At 41.6% G+C, this 24,480-nt stretch overlaps 1 protein-coding gene across 1 annotated transcript in view; it reads right to left on the bottom strand.

Moving 5' to 3' along the window:
- The window catches only part of LOC142195260 (S-adenosyl-L-methionine-dependent tRNA 4-demethylwyosine synthase TYW1-like), a 119,716-nt gene that overhangs the window by 94,964 nt on the left and 272 nt on the right, over positions 1-24,480 (bottom strand). The window contains exons 2-7 of the mRNA XM_075264883.1: positions 23,136-23,278; positions 15,136-15,276; positions 12,173-12,274; positions 6,253-6,447; positions 5,263-5,550; positions 3,113-3,232 (exon numbers count right to left, since the gene is read on the bottom strand). Coding sequence (XP_075120984.1) covers positions 3,113-3,232; positions 5,263-5,550; positions 6,253-6,447; positions 12,173-12,274; positions 15,136-15,276; positions 23,136-23,278 — 989 coding nt within the window. The remainder of the gene's footprint in view (positions 1-3,112; positions 3,233-5,262; positions 5,551-6,252; positions 6,448-12,172; positions 12,275-15,135; positions 15,277-23,135; positions 23,279-24,480) is intronic.

The following is a 24,480-nucleotide window of genomic DNA, read 5'->3' as shown; positions in this document are numbered from 1 at the left end:
GTCAGACAATGGCACTGTATACCAGTATTAAAAATTGTGGGTGCACATAACCCCCATATATTCTTTGAATTCCCAGTCAGACAATGGCACTGTATACCAGTATTAAAAATTGTGGGTGCACATAACCCCCATATATTCTTTGAATTCCCAGTCAGACAATGGAACTGTATAGCAGTAGCAAAAATTGTGGGTGCACGTCACCCCAATATATTCTTTGAATTCCCAGTCAGACAATGGCACTGTATACCAGTAGTAAAAATTGTGGGTGCACATAACCCCCATATATTCTTTGAATTCCCAGTCAGACAATGGCACTGTATAGCAGTATTAAAAATTGTGGGTGCACGTAACCCCCATATATTCTTTGAATTCCCAGTCAGACAATGGCACTGTATACCAGTATTAAAAATTGTGGGTGCACGTAACCCCCATATATTCTTTGAATTCCCAGTCAGACAATGGCACTATATACCAGTATTAAAAATTGTGGGTGCACATAACCCCCATATATTCTTTGAATTCCCAGTCAGACAATGGCACTGTATAGCAGTATTAAAAATTGTGGGTGCACATAACCCCCATATATTCTTTGAATTCCCAGTGAGACAATGGCACTGTATACCAGTAGCAAAAATTGTGGGTGTATATAGCCCCAATTCTATTGCTAGGGGACTTGCAGGGTATTTCTGAGGTGAAGGTGGGGGGGCACACCGTTGGAACGGGGATTTGGGGTGTATATATGGGGTATACGGGAATACACTGTCAGTGTGTTCCATTCAGGATCCTGGGAAAGCTGGGTTGCGGCGATTGAGCCCGTCAGTGCCACGTTACACTGACAAGCTTCTCCCTGGAATTGAAGTTATATGTAAGCCCAATATATTCTTTGAATTCCCAGTGAGACAATGGCACTATATGGCAGTAGCAAAAATAGTGGGTGTATATAGCCCCAATTCTATTGCTAGGGGACTTGCAGGGTATTTCTGGGGTGAAGGTGGGGGGGCACACCGTTGGAACGGGTATCGGGGGTATATATCGGGTATACGGGAATACACTGACAGTGTATTCCATTCAGGATCCTGGGAAAGCTGGGTTGCGGCGATTGAGCCCGTCAGTGCCACGTTACACTGACAAGCTTCTCCCTGGAATTTAGCTCTTATAAGAGCTGTTGGTTGTCTTCTCCTTCCTATCCTAGCCTGTCCCTGCCTACCCAGAATCTAACCCCTAGCTAACTGGACGGAAACCTCCGTCCTCGGTGAATTGCAAGCTCAGAATGACGCGAAGCTGGGCGGCGCTGTTCTTTTAAATTAGAGGTCACATGTTTTCGGCAGCCAATGGGTTTTGCCTACTTTTTTCAACGTCACCGGTGTCGTAGTTCCTGTCCCACCTACCCTGCGCTGTTATTGGAGCAAAAAAGGCGCCAGGGAAGGTGGGAGGGGAATCGAGTAATGGCGCACTTTACCACGCGGTGTTCGATTCGATTCGAACATGCCGAACAGCCTAATATCCGATCGAACATGAGTTCGATAGAACACTGTTCGCTCATCTCTACGGTATACTAGTATCACCTACTAACCAAACGTGCTTCACCCTGGGTTCCTATGTTATTTATTTATGGCCATGTATCTTTACAAAGGGTTGCCTAAGTGCTAACAAAACTTGCCTTTTTGCAATTTAGCACACACACTATTGTACGGTGATCAAATCAACGTGTATATGAATTTCACACTTTGGTGAACAGGCTAAAATAGAACTATTATGTTATGGCACACCAACAGCAAACAAAATAGTACTTCAGAAGATGATGGAATGTTGTAAAGGAAAGTAATTCATTTCATTGCTGGCAGCTTTATATTGACCCAATCATAGCTAGTGAGCAATGAAGTCAATTCTATACTGTCAGGCATGACACCAGGCGACATCTAGTGGTCAGAAACAAATACAACAAACAATATTCTTAAAATTTAAAACAAAGGCAGAAATGGGGCTTAAAATGTTTACACATCAGTAACACATGACACATTGGCCAAGATTAAGGGCTCGTTCACATCTGCGTTGTCCTCTCCGTTGTGCAGGTTTCCGTTTCCTGCATAAAACAGAGCAGGATACGGAAACCTGCAGGAGACTTTCTCACTCATTCATTTGAATGGGTGAGAAAGCTGTCCGGCCGTGAGCGGCGGTGAGCATTTTGCGCTCTCCGTCGCGAAACCGTTTTTTTTAAATCCGGACACAGAGTCGGACATGCAGTACTCGGTGTCCGGATTAAAAAATCCGGTTTCGCGGTGGAGAGCATAAAACGCTCACCGCCGCTCACGGCCTTCACCCAGTCTGTGCTTTGCGTCTTCTGGCATGCAGAAGACGGAAAGCACAGAACGGAAGGCTGAACGCAGGTGTGAACCTAGCGTAACACTTGTGGTGATCTAAACACTGATGTCAATGTGGTACATTTGGTCTAATTTAGTTTGGGCTAATATTCTTTAACTTGCTAGACATGGATTCTCAGAAAAAATGCGGCATGGCACAAATATATGCAAAGGAGGTGGTATAAAGTTAGACTAGACCACCTAAAAATACATCAGATTTAGCTGCTTTTTTTTTTTTTTTTTTTTTTTTATCCAAACCTAGTAGTGGCTACGGAAGGAATGGGAAATATCTAGGAAGATCTTCAACTTCTCCTTAATGCTAAATCCACACCTGGTTTTGGCTCATAAAACTGCAGCCAAATCAGCAAGAAGTTAAAACCCCATCAGAAGAAGAATCGCTTTCTTTGTTGCAATAGAAAGCATCATATTTTACCTTCAATGACAAATAAGGATCTATCCCCTCCACAAGGCGGGGTAGTGCATAAAAAAAATAAATAAATAAATAAAATATATATATATATATATATATATATATATATATATATATATATATATATATAATAAAAAAAATCCTAAAGATGGTGCCTTTATACCAAGGGCTACAAAAGTTAACATTGCTATGCATTGTGGTTAGAAATAAAGGTGTTCAGTACATTGTTATTTCTAAGGACCATTTTTCTTTACCTTGGGAAATCAACACCATCAAAAAGGCATTTATGTCCATATTATACACCCTCATCATGGTTACTTACTTTAGCTTTCTTCATGTTGCTCATCGCCTTTCCCAAATCTTCAACATCTATAAGACCTCCACTTCTTGAGTCCTCGTCCCCTTCAGATTCTGATGCACTGGTAGTTTCATACAGTTCTTCCTGTTAAATAAATTGTAAAATGCAAGAATTCTCTTAGTATCAATGTTAATACTACATCCATGTTAGGGAAGTGCAATGGGTATTCCTATCGTAGACATTTAGCATATTAACATTAAATTATAAAGGTCTATATGAGTCAGGGTCTGGGGTTGCTAGGTGGGGTGGCATAGGCACACAAGTCCAGTTTCTTTTAGTCCAAAACAATAAGAGTTTTATTTTCACTCAGAAAGGTAGTGCAGCAGCAAAACGAAACAATACAAAAATAAAATACCTGCCCGGCTAAGCTCTAACTAAACATAGAACAGGTTACCTCACCTAGAAGAACAGAAATCAAAAGCCACTTGAGTCACTCAGGACACAGCTCCAAAAATATGACCTCTCTGTCAGCTCTGCAGCCAAGCTCTGCCAAAAGTCTGTTGCTGGAGCTGACCTCTTAAGCCTCCCTTGATGAGCAGACTCTGCAGCTGAGTCGCTGTAGGAACATCCCCAAAGTGTGGATTGGAGGGGGGGATGAAATGACAGGTCCCACTACCAATCCTACCTGCCATTCCTAAAAATCCAGCCCAATACTGAGCATTTACCAAAATGATCAGCAGATGAAAGTTGTCTGCTGAGAACAAACATTCCTTCTGGAGTTTTCTCATCTCACCCACCTTAGTAATCTGGGTGAGATGTACAGCCCCTCCATTACCTGACCAGCCATCGGCTTACAATATATAATATTTTCATATATTCTTGCCTCTAATCATTACAGAGCACGTGACTGCCTGGCTGTATAAGATCCTGTACACGAATATCAGGAATGTGTATTAGTTCTCTCTGAAGAGACAGAGCTGTATGTAGATTTATGTGGAGCAAGATCCCAAAACATTGCTGTCTACACAAGACTACATTGCTAGTATAAGCAAATTTGCATATGTTTTCCCATGGAGGACTGCCTATAAATACACTGCTAAGCCTCTAACATTTACCAAGCCTGCACTCTGCTCCACACTAATAAGGGGCAAGAACACCATAATAGTGTCATCTACAGATGGGTCTTAGGCTTTGTATTTATAAGCTAATGTGTGCATATATACACTGTAGTGTAAGGAATATCCATTTAACCATGACCTTAAAATGCACTGTCACCAGGGTAAAGCATATTAAATCCAGCAACACAGATATACAGTACATGTACTTAACAATATGCAACATGACTCCATTACTCCAGACCACTATGCTCCACACTGCTCCTATAAAGGGGCACACACACTACCGTTGTTAGTGTACGTTGACAGCATTATAGTTGCACTATGTTAACAATGGACAAAAACAGAACAGTCATAAATCCATTAAAAATCCCATTGATTTCAACGGGATTTTATCTGTGGTCCATTAATGGCCATTTACATCAAATCAGTCACGTCCATTTTTTTTTCTTTCGCAGACATAAATACCCGAGGTGCAGGACGTTAGCGTCCATTCAAAAAAAAAAAAAAAACGGACTTATGATGGACGGCAAACGTCAGTAATTTTTTTTTTATTTTTTTTTTTTTTAACACTGCTGTCTATGGCTAACTGACAGTAACACATGGGCGCCAGTTATAGTAACCTGTTTTATTTTCTGCACAAGCTCAGAAAGCAGGGGGGGGGGGGGGAGAGGCGTTAGCATCAGTGTCCGGCAATGTCCACTATGATAGGGATCGGTTTGTTTTTAACGGACACTATAAGATTAGACTTCCAATAGTAGTGTGAACGTCCCCTAAGGTGTCCCAAACATGAGAACACAGGTCCAGGTAAGGTCCAAAGAAAGGATGGAAATTCTAGTAGTGAGGCCTGGTAGTTTGGAGCACTGGAGACAGCTCTGTTGCTCCAGACTGCCAATTTGCATAGTATGAAATAAATGACTGAATGAATGATTGAAAATATTGGCAGCGGAACCATTACTTTTCATGGGGAAAAAGGAGTTACATTCAGGTGAGCCTGACCTATCTAACTGGTGGTGGTTTAACAAGCTTCTCCCTTGAAGTACACACATCCATTTTTACCTCAGAGGCTTCATGTTCTGACTCTTCATGTTTGTTCTGATCTTCAGCTATGGGATTTGCTCCATCCCTTTTTGGTTTGCATTTTCCTTTCTTACATTTACCACTGCACTTCTTTTTTTCTCCTTTCATCAGAGCTTTCAACCTGGTCAAGAACTTTGCCTTCCAGGCAGTAAAGTCTCCTTCTATGCTGCCATGCTTACTCTTCACCACATTACAGTCTCCTTCTGCACGAGTCATCACCCGATGGGCACTCAGCATCCACAGCCACTTGTCGATATTTTTACCAACCTATTAATGAACATATAAGGTTACACATTTACAGTTTTTAAAAAATATCTTTTACCTAGTCCACCAGCTTCAGTGCTGAGTATCTGTTAACAGGTGCTGCTACACTCTGCTACTGATTCTGATACAGTTGGAATTTTTTCTCTAGTCCCACCCTTCCTGAGCAATAAGTGTTAGTTTCAGTGCCTGATCTGTTACTTAGGCTCTGTGCGGTCACGTCAGCAGTGTCAGGTAGCGGGGCTTTATTCAGAGCTCAAAGCAATGTAAACAGAGTTCAGAATCATGCCCTCTTGCATTCTCCAGCCTGACCCCGCCCACCTGACAGTACAAAGCCTAAAAGCAACAAAACTAAAAAGTACTTGTTGCTTGGGAATTGTGAGACCTACACAAAAAACTGCAACTGCATCAGAATTATTTGGGCAGCACCTATTAAATGAAGCATAGAGGTGGACTTGGTGGAGGTGGTGAAAGTTCCTCTATAGACATTTAAAGACACAGAATTAAAAGAAAAAAAAAAAAAAAACAGAACATCCACATGTAGAGTTGGAGTAGAAAGGCACTATAGAATTGACCCTCAAAGGAGTTAAACTGTGTTCAGAATTTCCTTACTATAGGGAAGAGTTTATCCAGGCTTTATTACCTATCAACACATGACATTCACAGAGAATAAAGACAGCAAATGGAATAAAAAAAAGCAAATATTACCGTGTTGTAATGGCTGCTGTATACAGAGTTCCCCAACCCAAATACAGCATATCTCAAGCCTTTAAGAAACGTCTTTCCAAAGCGAAAATCATTGGATGCTTCTTCCAGCCATTTGCAAAACCACTCTCCACTTTCAGGAGGAAGGCCATCAGTGTAAGTAGCAACCAGGAAAACACAAATATTTCGACTTGTTGTCTACAAAAACAAAAAACACACATTACGAGGGTTAAAAAAAATACGTCTTCCTATGTTTGACAACAAGAACTACAGCACCAGCTGCAAATTCTATATAATATGTATTACTCTAAGCTTACACTATAGGCAAGATTAGAAAAAAGATTAATATGTGAAAAAAAAAAAAAAAGGCTTAGAATAAGAATTCTAGCACCAAATGGCATTCTTCCCTGACCGACAGACGTTTATGAGCATTTCTGAGAGGAGATGCAGAAAGCATCTGGTAAGCAAATTTATACGGACGGGAGCAAAGCATTTAGCCATCTGTACAAGGTCACATACAGTGAACATAAAACATGCAAATGAGCTCTTTGGTGCACTCAGAGCATTGCCATGGCTCCAGAGAAAGGAGCAGCAATGCCCTTATAGCTCCAATGAGCTGATCTATATATTGATAAAAACCAACAGTATCTTGGCAATGGTGGCATCAATTCATAAAAGGGAAGACCGTTTGATTCAGGTTACCCTAACCCATCTGTAGGGTGGAGGTGATCACAAGCAGCTAGAGGAACATAAGGACCCATGCATATGTTCGCGTGTGCTTCCAATGTGGGGCCAAGTTTGCAGTAAGCAGAATGCAGGCAGATGACACTCCGTAACATGCCAGTGCATTCCGTGATGCATTCATGTATATTTTATGGGGCTTCCAATCTGCTGTATTTATCAGTCATTGGAATCCCCCATAGACGTGAATGCACTCTGATGCTCACCTATGGTCATCCAACCACATTGCGTTGTAAACATTGGCCTTAAATCAGATGTACACTCTGTCATGTGCATGCGGTCTAAGAGTTACAGACCATTGAATACCTTCTTATGTAAATTTCTCTGAAAGAGAACAGACAACTTGAATTACATGACAAGTGAAGGTAGAAAATGACAAACGAATCAAAACATATTAAAAAAAAAAAGTTTTTGCCCAGAAAGTAGATGCTGTAAATAATGCTACTCTTCATGTACACATATTACCTTGCTCTTATTCTGGAAAGAGAAATGGAACAGGGACGCTTTTTTAAGTAAATAATAATAATCATCATACTATTAATTATAATTAATTATTATTATTATTAGAGAAGTTCATGGCTTTTTTTTAATTTATTTTTTTAAATAGTCAACTGTCAAAAGAACCATCTCCAAACTGCTTACGATGTCTACTTCTCGAGCAATGAAGGTGTAGTCTAGAGCCTTGTTTACACAACCCAAACAGTCACATTAATTGGAGCAGAGACAATTTGCCATTAACTTATTTTTTAATCACAGGCAGAGAAGCTTCCTATGAAGACAAGGTCATGTCAGGCCATAAACAATGTGAATGCTAATGTGCCATTAAATTCACTGGCACTACTGGCAATTTTTAGTCCATAAAAATTCAAAAATGCGAAACTAAATCAATTTGGCTGTAGACAGCTGATATGTAGGTCAGGTAAGATGTGCGCTTGTTTGTTTAGAAGCAGAAAGCGATAAGCAAATGCTGATGCACCGCTGTCACTGAAAGTTTTAGCTGACAAAAATGCCTAAGGCTAAAAAGTTCAATAGATATTCTTGCCATTTTATATAACACTTCAACTAAAGTACATAAGCCACTTCTGCCCTAATTGGGCCCCATTTCTAGCTTGTATGAACACGCATTAGCATCGGTTCTCAGCTGTTCTGGTCTGTTGGAGGACCAGAACAACAGATATGTAATCAATGTCCAACACAGGTTAATGACCCCAATAAGACAGTATAATGCCCCCACTACTGCCCCAATACAGTATAATGACCCCATTAGAGTCACCATTCAGTTGTCCCAAAATACCTTACGGTCCCCATACTATATAGAAGTGAGTATTTAGGATTTACTTCTCTAATACCCAGTCCCACCCTCCTTCAGCTCCAGGCACACTGCTGTGATGTGTCACGTGCCTATGACTTTGGCTTGCTCTACCAGGAACAGAACTGGGTCGGGGCTCCTCTTTTCCCAGGTTTTGCAATCCAGTTTTATTTATACGAATAGGACAGGCAAAGCCATGTTGTTTCCCACCCCTTATCAGGGGTGGAACTACAAAGGGTGCAGAGGCATCAATTACTACCGAGTCTTAGAGTCTATTGCAAATGTTGCATTGGGGAGAGTTAAGCCTCTGAGCCAGATTGTGGCTGACAAAGTTCATCACCTTGTAGCAGAGGAACACTTTCAGCAGGAAAGAGCACCACGCCATAAAGGTTTGTATAATCATGGATTGGTTCCAGAGCTATGACACTGAATGTTCCTTGCTTCCCTGGTCTTCAAAGTTCCCAGATTTTAATCTATAGAGCATTTCTGGCATGAGGTAGAACAGGCTGTTCAGAACAAGTCCATAACAGCATCTCATTTGTCACAACTCCCAGAAGCGATTGTGCCAGCATAGGCTAATGTTCCTGCAGAACGATTTCACCACATACTGAAATTTATGCTACAACTAACTGCTGCAGTCCGGAAAGCCAAGAGAGGTCCAACTAGCTACTAGATGGGTGGCCATTCAGTATAAATCAATGTTTGACCAGGCAGCTTTATTCCTCATAAGGAGAAGAGCTCATTTGGAGTGTGGCTTGGCATAAAAGACTCCCTACATGAACTACCCTGCGGGGATGACTAGACTAATGCAGTCTGAGGCGGCAGTCATTGTGAACTGACTTTTTCAACAGCTCAAAATATTGGGCAATAGCAGGCTCTAAATATATTGGGATTTTTTTTGCTGTTGTTTTTTCTGAAACAATACCAGACCATAGATAGTAACTGCTAAAGTAACTCAATTGAATGAATAAGGACGAGCTGCATTACCAGACAGGGTACCAAGAGTGAATAAAGCCACAGTTTCTAAACAGTTTGCTAGAATTCACTACGATACCTTTTACATTATGTTTGTTATTTCACAGCTGCTCTGATATTGATCACATCTGATATCTGCATTTTATCTACGAAGCGTCATCACAAAACACTGTGCCATATTGAGCTCACAATCTAAATTCCCTAGCAGTATCAGTATTCCCTAGACTCAAGCCAACAAAGTACGTCACAGTGCTGCTATACAGCCAGCCTAGTGTGATATGTTCATATAGAATCACATGAAATAATGGAAAGACCAGGATGAAATACAAGTAAAACTTCTGCTTGGGTCGATTACTCCTTGTAAGTTTTAAGATATTCATTTATTGTATATTCTGGTTGTAATTGAATATCTACTGTTCTATTTACTACAGTGGGGTCACAGGGCAAAGAATCTAACAAGTATCAATACTGTAGCTCTAGTGGCACCAAGGACGGACAAGCACTATTTGGCATATTTGAAAGACAAGCCATAAATGAGACAGGAAAGGACAACTGGAAGCCATGACTACAAGACCTGGATAGGCAACTACTAGCAACTATTAATGAAGGACCTGGAATAAGAAGCTACAAGAGCTAGGTAGTGTGTAAAGGGGTCAGCTCTGTATATGGATTGGAAGAAGCACCAGACTACCAGGAACATGTGACCTCCCCCACACAACCTTCCTAGTCAGTATGAAATATTAGCCACAGATGCCATGGGTATAATTATAGTATGATGTGAAAAAACTGGAGAGTGGAATGGGGAAGATTTATGAAGACTGGTGCTATCAATGCCAGTCTTCATAACACCATTGCTAGAGGACTGGGCACCTCCTCCTAAATGAGGTGCCTGGAAGGAAATTTAGAATTCGTATTCCCCTAATCACTTTTTTTTTTTTTTGAGATAATTGCAAGGGCAGTGGAAAATAAAAAGATAACTCACACTATTAGATTTACAGAAAACACTGAGACCTTTAAACCTTATACATCAGAAAACAAATAATAAATAATAAATCTGCCCCGTTGTGTTACAACATAAGCCTATAAGAGACCTAACAAAACATTTTGTACAATTAGCACACTTTTTCCCCTTTCACAGTAGCACTAACAAATTTCTAGGGAAAATAAACCAGAAGCTGCTGACTTGCATGTGTCTTGTCTGACATCCTAGTAATGACATTTCAGCATGTCAGCAGAGAACAGGGACAAGTGTTCTTGTGTCGACCTATATCATAGTACAGTTTGCAGACTAAATAAAATTTAAGCTAAAAAACAGTAATGATGTTCTCAAATGCCACTGACCACTTGTAAAGAATCAAAGAGGTCGTCCAAGTCCAAAAATAGGTTTTTTTTGGCCTATTAATCCCCATTTCACACCCATTTTACCATTTCAGAGTTTTATTCACACACACTAATTCTTGGGGGAAGAAAATATAATGAAAAGCAGATCTTGTTTCTTTTAAGTCATCAACACTTTGAAAAACCAAGAAACATACTCTGATGCAAAACTGTCAGAGTGATATACTGTATATCTAGAACGCCAATCTTGCGTACACCTACACCGCAACATTAAAAAAAAAGAAGGCCATTACAGGCACCCTTGCTCCCAACATTTGCTACTGTAGGCATCACTGGACAAAATAGTATCAAGGTGGTGTCAAATATGATACTACTTTATTCAGGAGGTGGGGATATAGAAGGGCAATAATGAAAGCCATTCTTCCTAAAGCCCTCCCATATGAGCTTATTACCAGAGTTTAATGTTGGCAGTCCAGGTCCGTCTTTCGGCCCTTTTTTTCTCTATTTATCAGGCAGCGTTACTTTTTACACTGTAATCTATGTATACGGGAGTGCTAGGAACAAGCTGCTGGAAAAGGCACACTAAGAGGGCGTACACACTTGCGCCCGTGTCTGCCATCTCCGTCTTATTCCCCAGAGAAACTACATAGGGGGACGGCTTCCCGGCGGTCAGTTTTAAAACCTTAACCTTGCAGGGACTAATATATATTACATACATCCTTGCAAAGTTGTGCAGCTGTAAGAGCAGGGTGCCATTTGTTAATACAGTCCGGCCTCCTAAAGGGAAGACAAGGATGGTTTATTACGGTCCCTGCCTTCGCGATCACTGTACCATGATGTAGTTCAACTCATAGCCTGGCAGTCACCAGGGGCTGAACTTATATGAGCTGCTGGATCCTACAGGACCCACATTTGGGGCCAATACATCAGCCCCAGTTCCAGGGTAAATCAGAAAAAATAAAATAGTGTTAAAATGCCAATTTGAAAGGATTCTAATATGTTGCAGCTGCTAGATACTGCTACTCCATGAGAGAGGAAACACTGCTGTGCCATCACCACAAAGTACAATTGGTGCCGCAAACATTAAAGGGGTATTCCCATCACGCTTGTTCACTAACCTGCAGGCTGTTGTGCTCTTGTCACTTCCTGCTTTTCTCGGCACATAGGTGGGCGGGGTTTCACTTGCACAGGATTGGTTGTAAATGAATTACCACAGTGTGAAGCTGATGTAGTGGAGCTGGATTTGAGTCAGTTTGCATTACATACAGAGGTAACGGAATCCCTATCTCAGCCCTTATCCGCCAAATTCAATTAAACCGACTGATAAGAGCTCAGAAATCCCGGAGCTCTCTGAGAAGCTCCACTACTTAAAAGACACAAACAGCTCAGAGCTGCTCACAGCCCCTCCCTCCCTTTACAGAAGATTGTTTTAGAATTGGAGGAACACTTACTATACTAGAAAGGAAAACCAATATGGCTAGCATAGAAAAGGTTTGGCCAGGTTAATAATGTGACAAAATACAACGGATGGCCAATTGTTTCATTAATGCATTCACTTACCTCTTCGACTAAATTATCATCTGGATCATAGTCCTTCATGTTTAAAATTTCAACAGAAATGCCCAGAGACGAGATGTCTGCAGCAAGTGAACTAGCAAAGCCCTAAAACAAATACATAATATAAAGTTATTAAATTTTTAAGTATATTTAAAGTACATATTCTTGTATAGACAATATTCAGGTATGACCCACTAGTAAAGAGGATACTACCTTTAACCGGTCCAATTCCTGTATTCTCCCTGCAATATCAATTCTGGAGTACATGTCCTTACAACATTGTGCTGAGCTGATCCACTGTTATTTTTTTCCTAGAATATAGGAGTAAATTGACAACTGGGCAGTACCTACAATCTATGCCTACACTGCCAGACTGCGCAGGCAAACAACCCTTTATCCAAGGATAATGATAAATCCCAGCTGAAAATATTTTCCTAAACAGGGGAACAGCACAACATAATGTTTAGAGGAAGATGTGCTGGGACTGTAATTCAAAAGATCGTCCATGTATTTATTACAGAATCACCACTTGTCTACTGACTAACGGAAAAGAGAGCGGTGTGGAGAAGAGAGAGAAAACTTTGATATGTAACATTAATAAATGCTGCAATATACATTATTGAATTTGTCTCATTTCTGTCTAATCGTGCACCCTGCACTGAACTCCCATGTCTGTTTCTATACTGATAGCTGAAATCTCTACACCGCTTCCCATTGTAATAGTGATGGGCGGTCATAAGTATAGTGTAGGCTAGCGATGCCACTTCAAAGTTTTATCTGTCGCTAGATCAGGGCTTATGTGTTGTCCAGTGCTTGAGTAAACCTCAACCCTAGGTGTAGGTCCTAGGCTCGGTACTGGGCCATAAAAGGCTGCAGAGCCTGCACTTCATCAGATCCTGGGAGTGAGAGGGGGTGCCTGCGTCCTGCCATGGAGAGCTTACCGTATATACTCAAGTATAAGCTGACCCGAATATAAGCCGAGGCCCCTAATTTTATCACAAAAAACTGGGTATCTGCAGTGCTCCTATTAACCCCTTCCCGACGGAATAGAAGCACTGCAGATACCCTATATTCAGTAGACCAGGCACTTTCAGAAACAGGGATACCTATTGTGTATGTGTTTCACAGTAATATTCTACTTTGAGGGAAGGTTCACACCAGCACCCCATCTCCGTTATGTAGGTTTACGTTTCCTGCCCGAGAAACTGGGCAGGAGACGGAAACCAGCAGGCAGTTTTCAAACCCATCTTTTTTTTTTTTTAAGCAGACACAAAGTCGGACATGCAGGACTTTGTGTCCGGTAAAAGAAAAAAACAAAACACGGTTTCGCCGCAGAGAGCAGAAGACGTTCATGGGCGCTCATCGGCGGACACTGAATGTCTGTTTCCGTCTTCTGCTGACGGAAAACGGAAACCTGCATAACGGAGATCGGGTGCTGTGAACCCGCCCTTATATGTATGCTAGGGAAAGGAGTGATTTACAACTTATTTTATTTTTTTTTTTATTACATTTTTTGTTTTACTTTTTTTTTTTCTTTCACTATTCTATTAGCCCCCCCCCCAGGGTACTTGAACCTGCAATCATTTGATTGCAAGTCCCATAGACGGCAATACAAGCGTATTGCCGTCTATGGGAAACTCTATACATTACTATTGCGGAGGGTCACAGACCAGCCGCAATAGTAATATAGTGATGACAGGCTGGGAGCCTTCATTAGGCTCCCGGTTATCATCGGAACAGGTCGGCTCCTGCGAGCTCGCTGCACAGGAGCCGGCCTGCAACTTTAAAAGGTATGGGTCCGGTGGGAACCGGCTACGGGGCTAGCTTTAAACCTTTTTTTTTTTTTAGGGGGGGGGGGGGGGGGGACATCTCCAGAGGGCATCTGTGCTATAACTCATACAGCGGAGATGCCAAAGCTCGTGCCTGCGATCTCTGATTGTAGGCATAAGCTTCAGCATTACCGCTGTAAGCATTACAGCAGAGGTGCTGGTTGCTATGGCAACCGCTCTGCAGAGCAGCGCCATTACACTACATACCCAGCATCCGGATCCAGCATACAGACACCGGGGCGGGGCCGCAGGATCGCCACGCTAGTGCCAGGAGCGTGGTGATGCTGTACATTTCAAACTGCAGAAGTACTTACGGTACCACTGCTAGCATGCTGGGAAGCAGACACACGCCGATGCGGGCCTGAGCTTACGTGGCCACGTCACCCGGCGTGAGATGGAGCGGGTGGGGGGGGGGGGGGGGGCGGGGTCTGCGTTCCTGGCCTGCTAGCAGAAAGTTACCGTAATGACTCTAGTATAAGCCGAGGAGCACTTTTTCAGCACAAAAACTGTGCTGAAAAACTCGGCGTATACTCAAGTATATATGGTAGTTTTTGGTGAGACCAAACTAGGACTACTTGTAGTTTTGATTGGTTCATGTGGCCATGAGAAAGCCACACGTATAGCTAGGCTTATTCCATACTAGTTAGACCTCGGACGAGTAACAGTTTTGTTTTGCCTGAAGTTAAGGCTGTATTTTATTTTGCTTATTTTTGTACCTGACGGGAAGGTTTATTTATTTTTCTATTTTTCAAGTAAATCTCTTTGCGCCACACAAGACTGACTGATTGGGTCCGCACCATTGTTGCTAACTACCCCACAATATATATTTTATAAAAGGTAGCATATAACCCCCCCCCACCCCCATATGTACCTGTAACGGTACTTGTAGATGTTGCAGTCTTAGGAAGAATTTCTTGATGTTACAGTATAATAAATGAAATTTTATGAAACTCTGATTTGGGAGACCATTTTTTTGTGGGAGCCCTGATGGTAAAGGAGATCTTCAATAAAACAAAAGTTTATTATCAGTGGCTCAATCTTTTTTTTCTCAGCATAGCGCTGCCCTCGGCTCTCAACTCAAGCTACTCTACAAGCTAGTGTTCAATTCAGGAGAAGTATTTTTCTACTTGAACCTACCTTGGCAGTACCAGTCTGAGAGGCGTAGAAAATCTTGACACCCGAAACAAATACTTCTTTTTCCTTATTTAAATCTGGTGTGCCATTTTTTACTGCTTTACTTGTCAGTGGAGGTACACCATTTTGAGCCAATGCTTCTACCTGTTAAGAATAAAATACCTCGGTCAGTAAAACATAACAGAAATAGTGCCATCATCCACCAGCTATATTTCTAATATTCTTGGCGTAATAACTAGTATATTTCAAAATTGGTCACCAAACCCCTAGACCAGACCTGGGCAAAGCCCGGCCCCCGGGCCATATCCGGCCCTCTGACTAATTCAGTCCGGCCCGCACAGCTTGTCTAAGGAGGCGTGTCTGGGGGGGGCATGTCTTAGTGCCAGCAGGAAGCTGGAGACGTGGTGTGTGTCATAAGGTATTGAGAGATGTAAGGTGAGATGCACGGTGGAGAGTGTGTGTGTGTGTCTATATGTGTCTGTCTGTGTGTCTCAGTAACCTAGGGACAGAGATGGAAGGGGAATGTTATACTAGGGCAGAGATGGCAGATGGAGGGGGGACATGAGACTGGGTGAGAGATGGAGGGGACATGAATCTGGGGGCAGAGATGGCAGATGGAGGGGGGGACATGAAACTGGGGGAGAGATGGAGAGGGGGCATGAAATGGGGCAAATAAAGGGGGATATGAAACTGAGGGAGAAATGGAGGGGGGGACATGAAACTGGGGGTAGATGAAGAGGGCACTTAAACTGGGGACAACTGGAGGGGGCATTAAACCGTGGAGGAAGCTGTAGGGGGACCTGTCTGCCTCTAGTTGCCCCCAGTTTAATGTCCCCTCCAGCTACCCCTACGGTTTATTGTCTGCTTCCAGCTTCCCGATTTTAATGTCCCCCTCTAGTTGCTCCCAGTTTCATGTCCTGCTCCAGCTGTCAATTTATTGCCCCCCTCCAACTACCCCCACTGTTTAATGTCCCCCTCCAGCTGCCCCAGTTTAATGTCCCCTCTAGTTTCCACCAGTTTATACTGGGGCACCAGGAGAGAGACTTAATACTGTGGGGCAGTTGGAAGGGAACATTATAATGTGGGGACATATAATATACGGGTGACTGTAGGATTATACTTTGTGGGGGCACATGGAAAGATGACGTAGAAGTGGGTGGAGCTAAATTTGCCGTGGCGCGGCCCTCTAGCATAGTTTCAATTTCTAATGCGGCCCCATGGGGAAATGAATTGCCCACCCCTGCCCTAGACAGTACTGCAAGTACTGACAGGACCAGCACTGGCTTATGCAAGATAAAAATAATTCAGCTAATCCATATTAAAACCTACAGATTATTTGAAAAAAAACATTAAATCATACAACAGTTCTTTCAACAAAAGGACCATATATGGTCTATACATTTAAGGTATGATAAACTCTAGGTACGCACTAGCCTGTGTCTGCATGGGGACCCGAAGACAGAGAGCCCATCCGCTAAAAAAAATGCTTCAGTATAAAACCAGCAGAAATCCGCCTCTCTAGTCTAAGGTATCCATGCAGGACTTTTCTCTTAGCAAATTCTAGTGCAACCAGGGCATATGCCAAAAAAGTAGTATAAAGCAGTTAAAAATAAATAAATACTTGCATCATGCACTGACTCCGCAGGACTTAATCTAGGCATAACAAAAATCATCAATTTTATCCAGATTGGAATACCCATTTAATGGATGCACGTGAGTAGCTCTAGCTTAAAGGGGTTGCCCAGGATAAATATAAATCCCTACACTAATGTAAACACCCTCCCCCCACCTACCTTCTAAATGACAATCAAAAATATATAATTTACCAATATTTTCTGATTACCTCGTGGTTACCCGTTTCCTTATTTCAAGAAACAGAACATTACTATTACTCTCCCCCCTCCTCCCCATCATACGTCCCTATCTTCTTCCTATCCAGGCTTCCTTCTGCAGGAACAATGACTCCTTCCTTAAAGTCAGCCCAAATGTGCGCAAGAAAGCCGGAGTCCTGGCTTTGCGCTGAAGCCAACACCATCTCTATTGCACAAGCGTGGGAGTCTGCGCAATAGAGGTACAACACAGTGCCGGAACTGCTGCGCACTGGCAGTCACAAAAGAGGAGGAGCCATTCCCCGCAGAAGGAAGCCTGGACAGGAAGAAGCTAGGTAAAGTATAATACAGTACAGGGGTGGGCTGAGTGAGTTGGGAATAGCTAGCGAGATGGAAAGAGGGGGGGGGGGGGGGGAGTGAGAAGGGAGATATTGTGAGCCTACAACTACCAGAATGCATTGCATCAGCTAGGGCAGCAAAGAGCTACACCCTGTAAACAAATGCAGAAGATGCCAGGCCCTCCCAGAGAAACCCAGAAATCGCTCAAAACACTGCTGAAGGTATTTGGTTGCACTTATTGACCCATTAATAGCACTAGCAGACCTTTTAAAAAAAAAAAAAAAATTACCTGGAAAACCCCTTTAAGTTTTAGGAGTTGTGAAGCACTCAATTTGCAATGCCGACAGCCTTGTACATGACCAGTCACTTTGTCTCCTAGGTCATACTAAATTACCAGTTTTTAACCCAGTTCTAGTGGGCCGATCCAATTTAATCATCCTTTTACTTCATCTGAATAAATTATACACCATCAGGTTTACCAGACTATTGGGCTGTCAGAATCTTAAAGCCACCATAAAACAAAGGGTTAATGGAAGTCTGAGTATTGCGTAAATTGTAGAGGAATGTTTTCTACACATTACACTTTCCACAAAGAGTTACTTATCTGGTCAGCAGGTTTTCATTGAACAATACATTTCCATTTATCAGCCCCTTTTGGATTATCTATTAATTGCTTCATTTCCTTCACAAAGAGCATATTCTTCTTCTAGATGAATGGAGAACACTTCCATTTTATCTGAATTTCTACCACTATTCTAATTCATTCATTTTACTTATAAACAGTTCATCATTTCAATAATAAAATCCCACAAGGTACATCAGGATTTACTTCACAACAGAAAAGTTTCGGAAATTTTGTATTTCACAGCAGATTTATCCCTTTTTATAAAGTGGAAGTCTTGAAGGGCATAATCTGCTAGGAGGAGCACAACACTGGATTATTCCAAAATCTATATCAAAGATACCCACAGACGAATCACATTTTATACTGTATCCTCAACTGTATTGATATGCCTATTTTGAGGGTTTTCTAAGACTTTAATATACCCATTATGATCAGATATTAGGCCCCAGAGCCATCAGCTGTCCGTCAAGCTCAGCAGCCTCTTTCTTACTAACCATGTGCCATGTATAGTCTAGTGGTTGTGTCTAGTACTACATTCAAATGGTGGGGATAACGTCTATCCTTAGGGAGAGACCACCTTCTCAGGTGTGTGGAGACTTATACAGCCATAGTTGCTCCACTGCAAGGGAACATGGGAAGAATATGCAAATCTGTCTCCCAAGCTGTAAACAGGGAGACAGTGCCTCTGTTATGCTGCCCTCTATAGCAAGCACCCTGAACATCATGCCTGACTTCCCAGAAGTCTATACTGCATAACGCGAGGTTATAACCAAATTAACCATTTCTGTCCCTTTGGACATCAGCGCAGCCTAGAGAGAATTGACTTGGTTTAAGTGAGAGGCTGAGACACCAGATTATGGGGATAACGTCTATCCTTAGGGAGAGACCACCTTCTCTAGTCTGCGCTGATGAAGTCCAAAGAAACAGAAACAGTGCCATCCGTAGAAATTGATTTGGTTAGAACCTAGCATTATGCAGTGAAGACTTCTGGGAAGTCGGGCATGATGTTCAGGGTTTCTTGCTATAGAGGGCAGCATAACAGAGGCACTGTCTCCCTGTTTACATCTTGGGAAACAGATTTGCATATTCTTCCTACATTCAAATGGGACAACGTTGTAGGATCACACACACCCAAATGCTACAGAAGGAGAAACACAGAGTCTGGTTAAAGATTGAAGAAGCAATAGTCAGACAAGTACCATGACTTCAAACAGTGGTAGGGATGGCAGAAGTCGGCCTGCAAGTGTCAGAGTCTTAAAGGCAGACCACTAATGTAAAAAAGTCAGAGGTGTGAAAAGCAGTTCGGGGAGATATCCTAACTTAACTGGTACCATGTTAACTGGGAAAGTTTTATTTTTTTAAAACCATTAATTGTTTTGATTTATCCTACAGTAGCGAATCCCAGCCACTTATTCTGTAAAAATATGCTCAGTGGACGATTTTCTAAGCAGTGGTGTTTTGGGAAATCACAGCATGTCAATTATAAATACAGAAACAAAAGTGGTCTCCCTGTAATAGAAAGTCTGCAGAGGTTTCTCTTTCTGTGAAAAGCGCTGCATAAAAACCACAATGTGTTGCCATTGTAGTTTTTCCTGCAGCGCGGGAATTGCTGCTTGCAGGGCTTTACATTCAAAGCAAGTATCCCGATTGGAAAGAATATCCAGTCTAGAATGTCTAATAAAACTACAGAAACTTGCCCATATAGAAGCTCTACAAATTTGGTCAATGGTCTTTCTGCCCAGGATGAGGCCACTGTCCTGGTTGAATGAGCTTTTATTCCTTTTGGAGGATGAAGATTTTGTACTGTATAAGCTTGTAGGATCAAGGTCACCTTGATAAAGTGCTCTTAGTCGCTTTCTCGCCTTTATTTTTGCAAGCAAAGATTAAAAAAAATATTTATCTCTGCAAAAGGGAGCCGACTTCTCCAGGTAACGTAGGACTATTCTTACATCCAAACAACAAAAAGCCTCTTCTTGCAGATTTTTAGGTGCTGGGCAGAAAGATGGCAGAACAATTCCTTATTTCCTAAGAAAAACTGAGGCAACTTTAGGGGTAAAGATGGGTCTAATTTGAATAGAATTCTGTTATCTAGGATTTTTAAATAAGGCTCTCATATATAGAGTGGATCTCCCCTACTCTTCTAGCAGATTGCTTCTAGGAAGACAGTTTTTAGCATTAAGAACTTTAGATCTAAAGAGTCCAGTGGTTCAAATGGGGAAAAACAAAAGGTCTTCAGAACCAAGTTAAAGTCCCAAGGAGCAACTGATTTTAGAGAGATGATATTAATCTAGATATAGCCCAGAAGAAGTTTTTCATCCATCTATTTTCTGCCAAATAGGCATAATAGACATAACTCAGTGCTAATATTTGTACTTTCAGCATAGTAGGCTGATTTTTTGCTAGGTTTTGGGGGGGAGGAAATAAGTCCGGAGTACCTGGGAGATGCCAGGAAGAGAATGTTCCAGATTTTATTGTAAATAGCAGAAAACAACTATCCAAATTGGTTCCAATAATTATTGACAATCTATTCAACCATATATATGATCCACCAAAAGGAATAGATATAAATTACGGTTAAAACATAACCTTTAATAAATATGCATTAATACCAACAGGTAAAACACACAGGAATAAATACATGTACCAGTCTATGCTGTATAACAATAGATAATAACACAGGCACGGCAGCCTCCAGAAAATAAAACCAACACTCACTCACCAGTTAGGTGACATCGGGTGTGGTAACAATGCACAGTAGGAGGTTGCTAGTAGTAACAGAAACTGGTACACAAATCAGATATTTCAAGGAAAAAGAGTGGCCATAGGATAGAGAGGTTGAGAGAATTATCAGTCACACCACTAAAGGGTAGTAATTGCTCTTTAGCCCTAAAAACCTGACTCAGAACCATTCCCCTAATGGCAAATGGTCTGACTGGAACCTCTCCCTAGCTAGTTAGGGCCACCCTAAGAAATACTGAATGAAAACACTCTTAATTAAAAACATAGAGCATGCCAAACTATAGCAGAAGTAACGTTCTTGTAGCACTTCTTGAGTGTAGAGATGACTTCATTTGATAATCCTTTCCATTTTAGGATGGTCCTTTCAGGGTTCAAGCGGTTAGCTTCAATTTTTTTATATCCGGATGCTGGATTGGACCCTGGGACAACAGGTCTGATTTTAAAGGAAGAGGGACAGGATCTTCCAGGGCCAATAGTTTTAACCCCTTCCTGACATCCGCCATAGTAATACAGCACAGTTATTTAAATATGGCGGTCGCTCAGGAGGTAAGCGCGGTCATAGCCACCGGGCATTGCCGATATCCGGAGCATGATCCGGGGCCAGCATCCTGTTGACATGACAGCCGGGAGCTCATTGAAGGCTCCCAGTTTTGTCTGCCATTAACTTCTATTGCAGGCTGTTCTATAGAACACATACATATATAAATGTATAATAATATATATACACACATGTATAAACGTATTTAAACACTGTGAAACATATACATTAGCTATCCCTGTGTCTAAAAACCATCCGGTCTACAAATCTATAAAATACTTTTCTCATACGGTGACGTGCCTAACTAAACTTTTTTTTTTTTTTTTTGCCTCTAGTAAATGTTTCTAGCTTCTCAGTACATTATATTACTACTTATTATACAGAATATTAAATGGTAACCTTATAAAGAACAATTTGTCCAGCAAACATTAGGCTCTAATATTAGCTACTGGTGTATTATCACCCTCTAGTCACCCAAGTCATCCCATAACTTGGCATCATCAAAATTAAATAACTTGTTTTTAAGGTCTCTGGTAATAAATAACTGCCTCAGCATCCTCCATCCATAGTTTACTAGAAAAAAAAAAAGATTTCCTTCCCATCCTGCCTCCAAACATTTTGTCCTGAACAGAATGGGATTGTTCCTCGACTGGAATGTTTCACAGTAGCCCTGATGGCCTGAATTAGGGTTTACACATGCAATGGGTAAGTTCAGACGGGATTTTTTGGACCGGATTTCAAGGTGGAGGCTAGCCGCGACTGTATATGCAGTGCACCAGCATCCAGTCACGGCATTCCGCTCCGGATTAGGCCCAAATGAATGGGGCTAGTCTGGAGGGAATGTTGCGAGGCGGAAAAATCCACCTCAGGAAAGGGCGTGGCGATTTGAATGGCGGTTTTTTGAGCTGGATTTTGACGTGGATATGCGTCAAAATCCGGACCAAAAGACCCTGTGTGAACCTGGCCTAAGAGCAGAAACAAAACCTTATGTCTTCCTGGGATACTGTAGAAGTGATTAAGCTCTCTCCTTCTAATTCTCCTCTGACAGATAGAAATAATCATCCTCTGACTGACTTTTTGAAGTCTTCATCTGCAGGGGGGCAGCAAGAAGTACCGCTAGTGCGTGGCCCCATCCAGCAGACGCTGCACCCTCTGCCCACTAGACCTTCTCCTCTATCAGTAGCAGCATGTGCCACCTTTAAGATGCCAGAAGTGACCTTCAAGGAACAGCAGGAATGTTGGTGGCAGCAGAGAACCCCAGTGAGGGAGAGCGGCTGACGACAAACTTGAAAGTCTAGTAGCTAGAAGTACAAAAGTCACCATGGGCAACTGACCAAGGATTTTCTGGATAGGGCATCTCTTTGTTTTTATTAAGTAGCCAGAACTGCAATCTTCAACTTTCATATGAAAACCACTAGCATAAAACTAGAGACACAGCCATTTCAAGTGCATCCCTCCACCTTTGACAACTGTTACATCTTTTCGTAGTAGACATATACTGTGTGCAATGGAACTTTACAGACTGCCTACTAGTAAATGGATGTAAGATAGGTTACACTATAGCGCAAAAAATGCTCAATCCCACACAAAAAAAAGCAAAGACAGTTACACTGAAATTGCACTGTTTTTCAGAATTAACTTATAAAGAATTGACTTATAACCACTGCAGCCAATAAGCGCTCAACAATTTTTTATTGTTTATGATTTATTTATAATAATAAATAATGTACTGTGCTTACCCACTACTGATTCCTCATTTCTAAGCTACTGATACAAGGGAGTCCAATGGATCTTCAGCACTAGATTAATGAATGTGTGAGAGTGAGAGTGTGTGTGTGTGTGTCAGTGTCATTTGGAGCGCTTTTCAGATTCTTAAACAGTACAGTAGCCAGGTCACATATCAATATGTAGATTTAAGAAACAAAATACAGACCTGATGTTTTTTCCTTCCTGTAATAAAATGACTGCAAATCCAGACAGTGATCCCAAATGCAGCACATGAATAGATATAAAACCTGTTAAGCCATAATAGCATCAGATTTGCATGCAGAAAATCCCATGGTCCAGCAGATCCATCTAAAATAAAGAGACACATTAGATGTTTACAGGACCTTTCACCTTTTCTGATGAGATATAGCAAATGGAAAGGAAACCAAAAATGGGAGTGAATTTTATATTTCATGCAGATTTCACAGCAATTCTACATTACAAACAGATTTTGTCACAGTTTTGTGAAAGATTGCACCCTGTGCGTTGCAGAGAGAAATCCACGAGAATCTGGAAAAGAATTGAAGTTTTGGAAGATTGTGTCCACTTTGTAGGCCGATTAATGCAACGCGTCACAACCTGTACATCAGATTTTTTAAGAGAGTCAGAGATTTGAGAGATTTAAGAAATTTAAAGCAATTAAAATTTAACTGTCTATTGCATTTAAAAATAATTGAATTTACGCATACAATTTTTTAGTACTTGTAGTAGTAGATTTCCAACCTAGTCTAGTAAATTAGGGCCTCTCTAGTCAGCCAGGAATATAGTCACATATAGCAGAAGGCTTGGGCAACAGAGCAAACACTGCCTTTGCACCTAGATGCCATCTCAGTCACCTTACCATACACCCACTGTTACAGGAGGTGGATGGCAATGGGTCAACCAGGGTGTTCACTTGCTTCTTGCTTCCCTGTGGGCCAGTCCAGGCCTTGTGCTGTGGTCTTATCTGTCATTGTTCCACAAGTCTTGTGGCTTGTTTAAATGCAAACTTAAACGTAGCCGATTATTACAATAAAGTTTTTTTAAAAACGAATCTCACTCTATTGTAGCCTTTATAAAGATTATTCCATTATTATCCATAATATCCATATATTGTTTCTTTATTTTCAAGATACAGCATGTAAATTTTAAATAAAGTGACATTTCCTCTTTAGCTCCAGATAACTGCTGCTCCTTTGATGTTGGACAGATAAAGGAGTTGTCCGGGCTAAACTTTTGAAGTCTAAATAAGCTGGAGGCATTTGCATTTTGTATGTATGATTTTTTTTTTTTTTTTCCCCACTGCCCCAGCTTAAAATTTAAAAGGGTTGTCCGTTTTTGCCTGGAACCCCTTTAATCAAAACAACCATCCTGCACGACTAGCAGTGCCCAAACTCTCAATGGTACATTACCCACAAGTAGCCACTGAGAGCCTTCTATAGAGCACCCAGAGAAGCCCTTTTACACCCTTGTGGTAAGACCCGGTATCTAATCAGACTACACTGGGAGATCTTTCCAGACACAACTGCAGC

Source organism: Leptodactylus fuscus, chromosome 2 (assembly GCF_031893055.1).
Source record: "Leptodactylus fuscus isolate aLepFus1 chromosome 2, aLepFus1.hap2, whole genome shotgun sequence".
Taxonomy (NCBI): domain Eukaryota; kingdom Metazoa; phylum Chordata; class Amphibia; order Anura; family Leptodactylidae; genus Leptodactylus; species Leptodactylus fuscus.
This window is presented reverse-complemented; position numbering and strand designations above follow the sequence as displayed.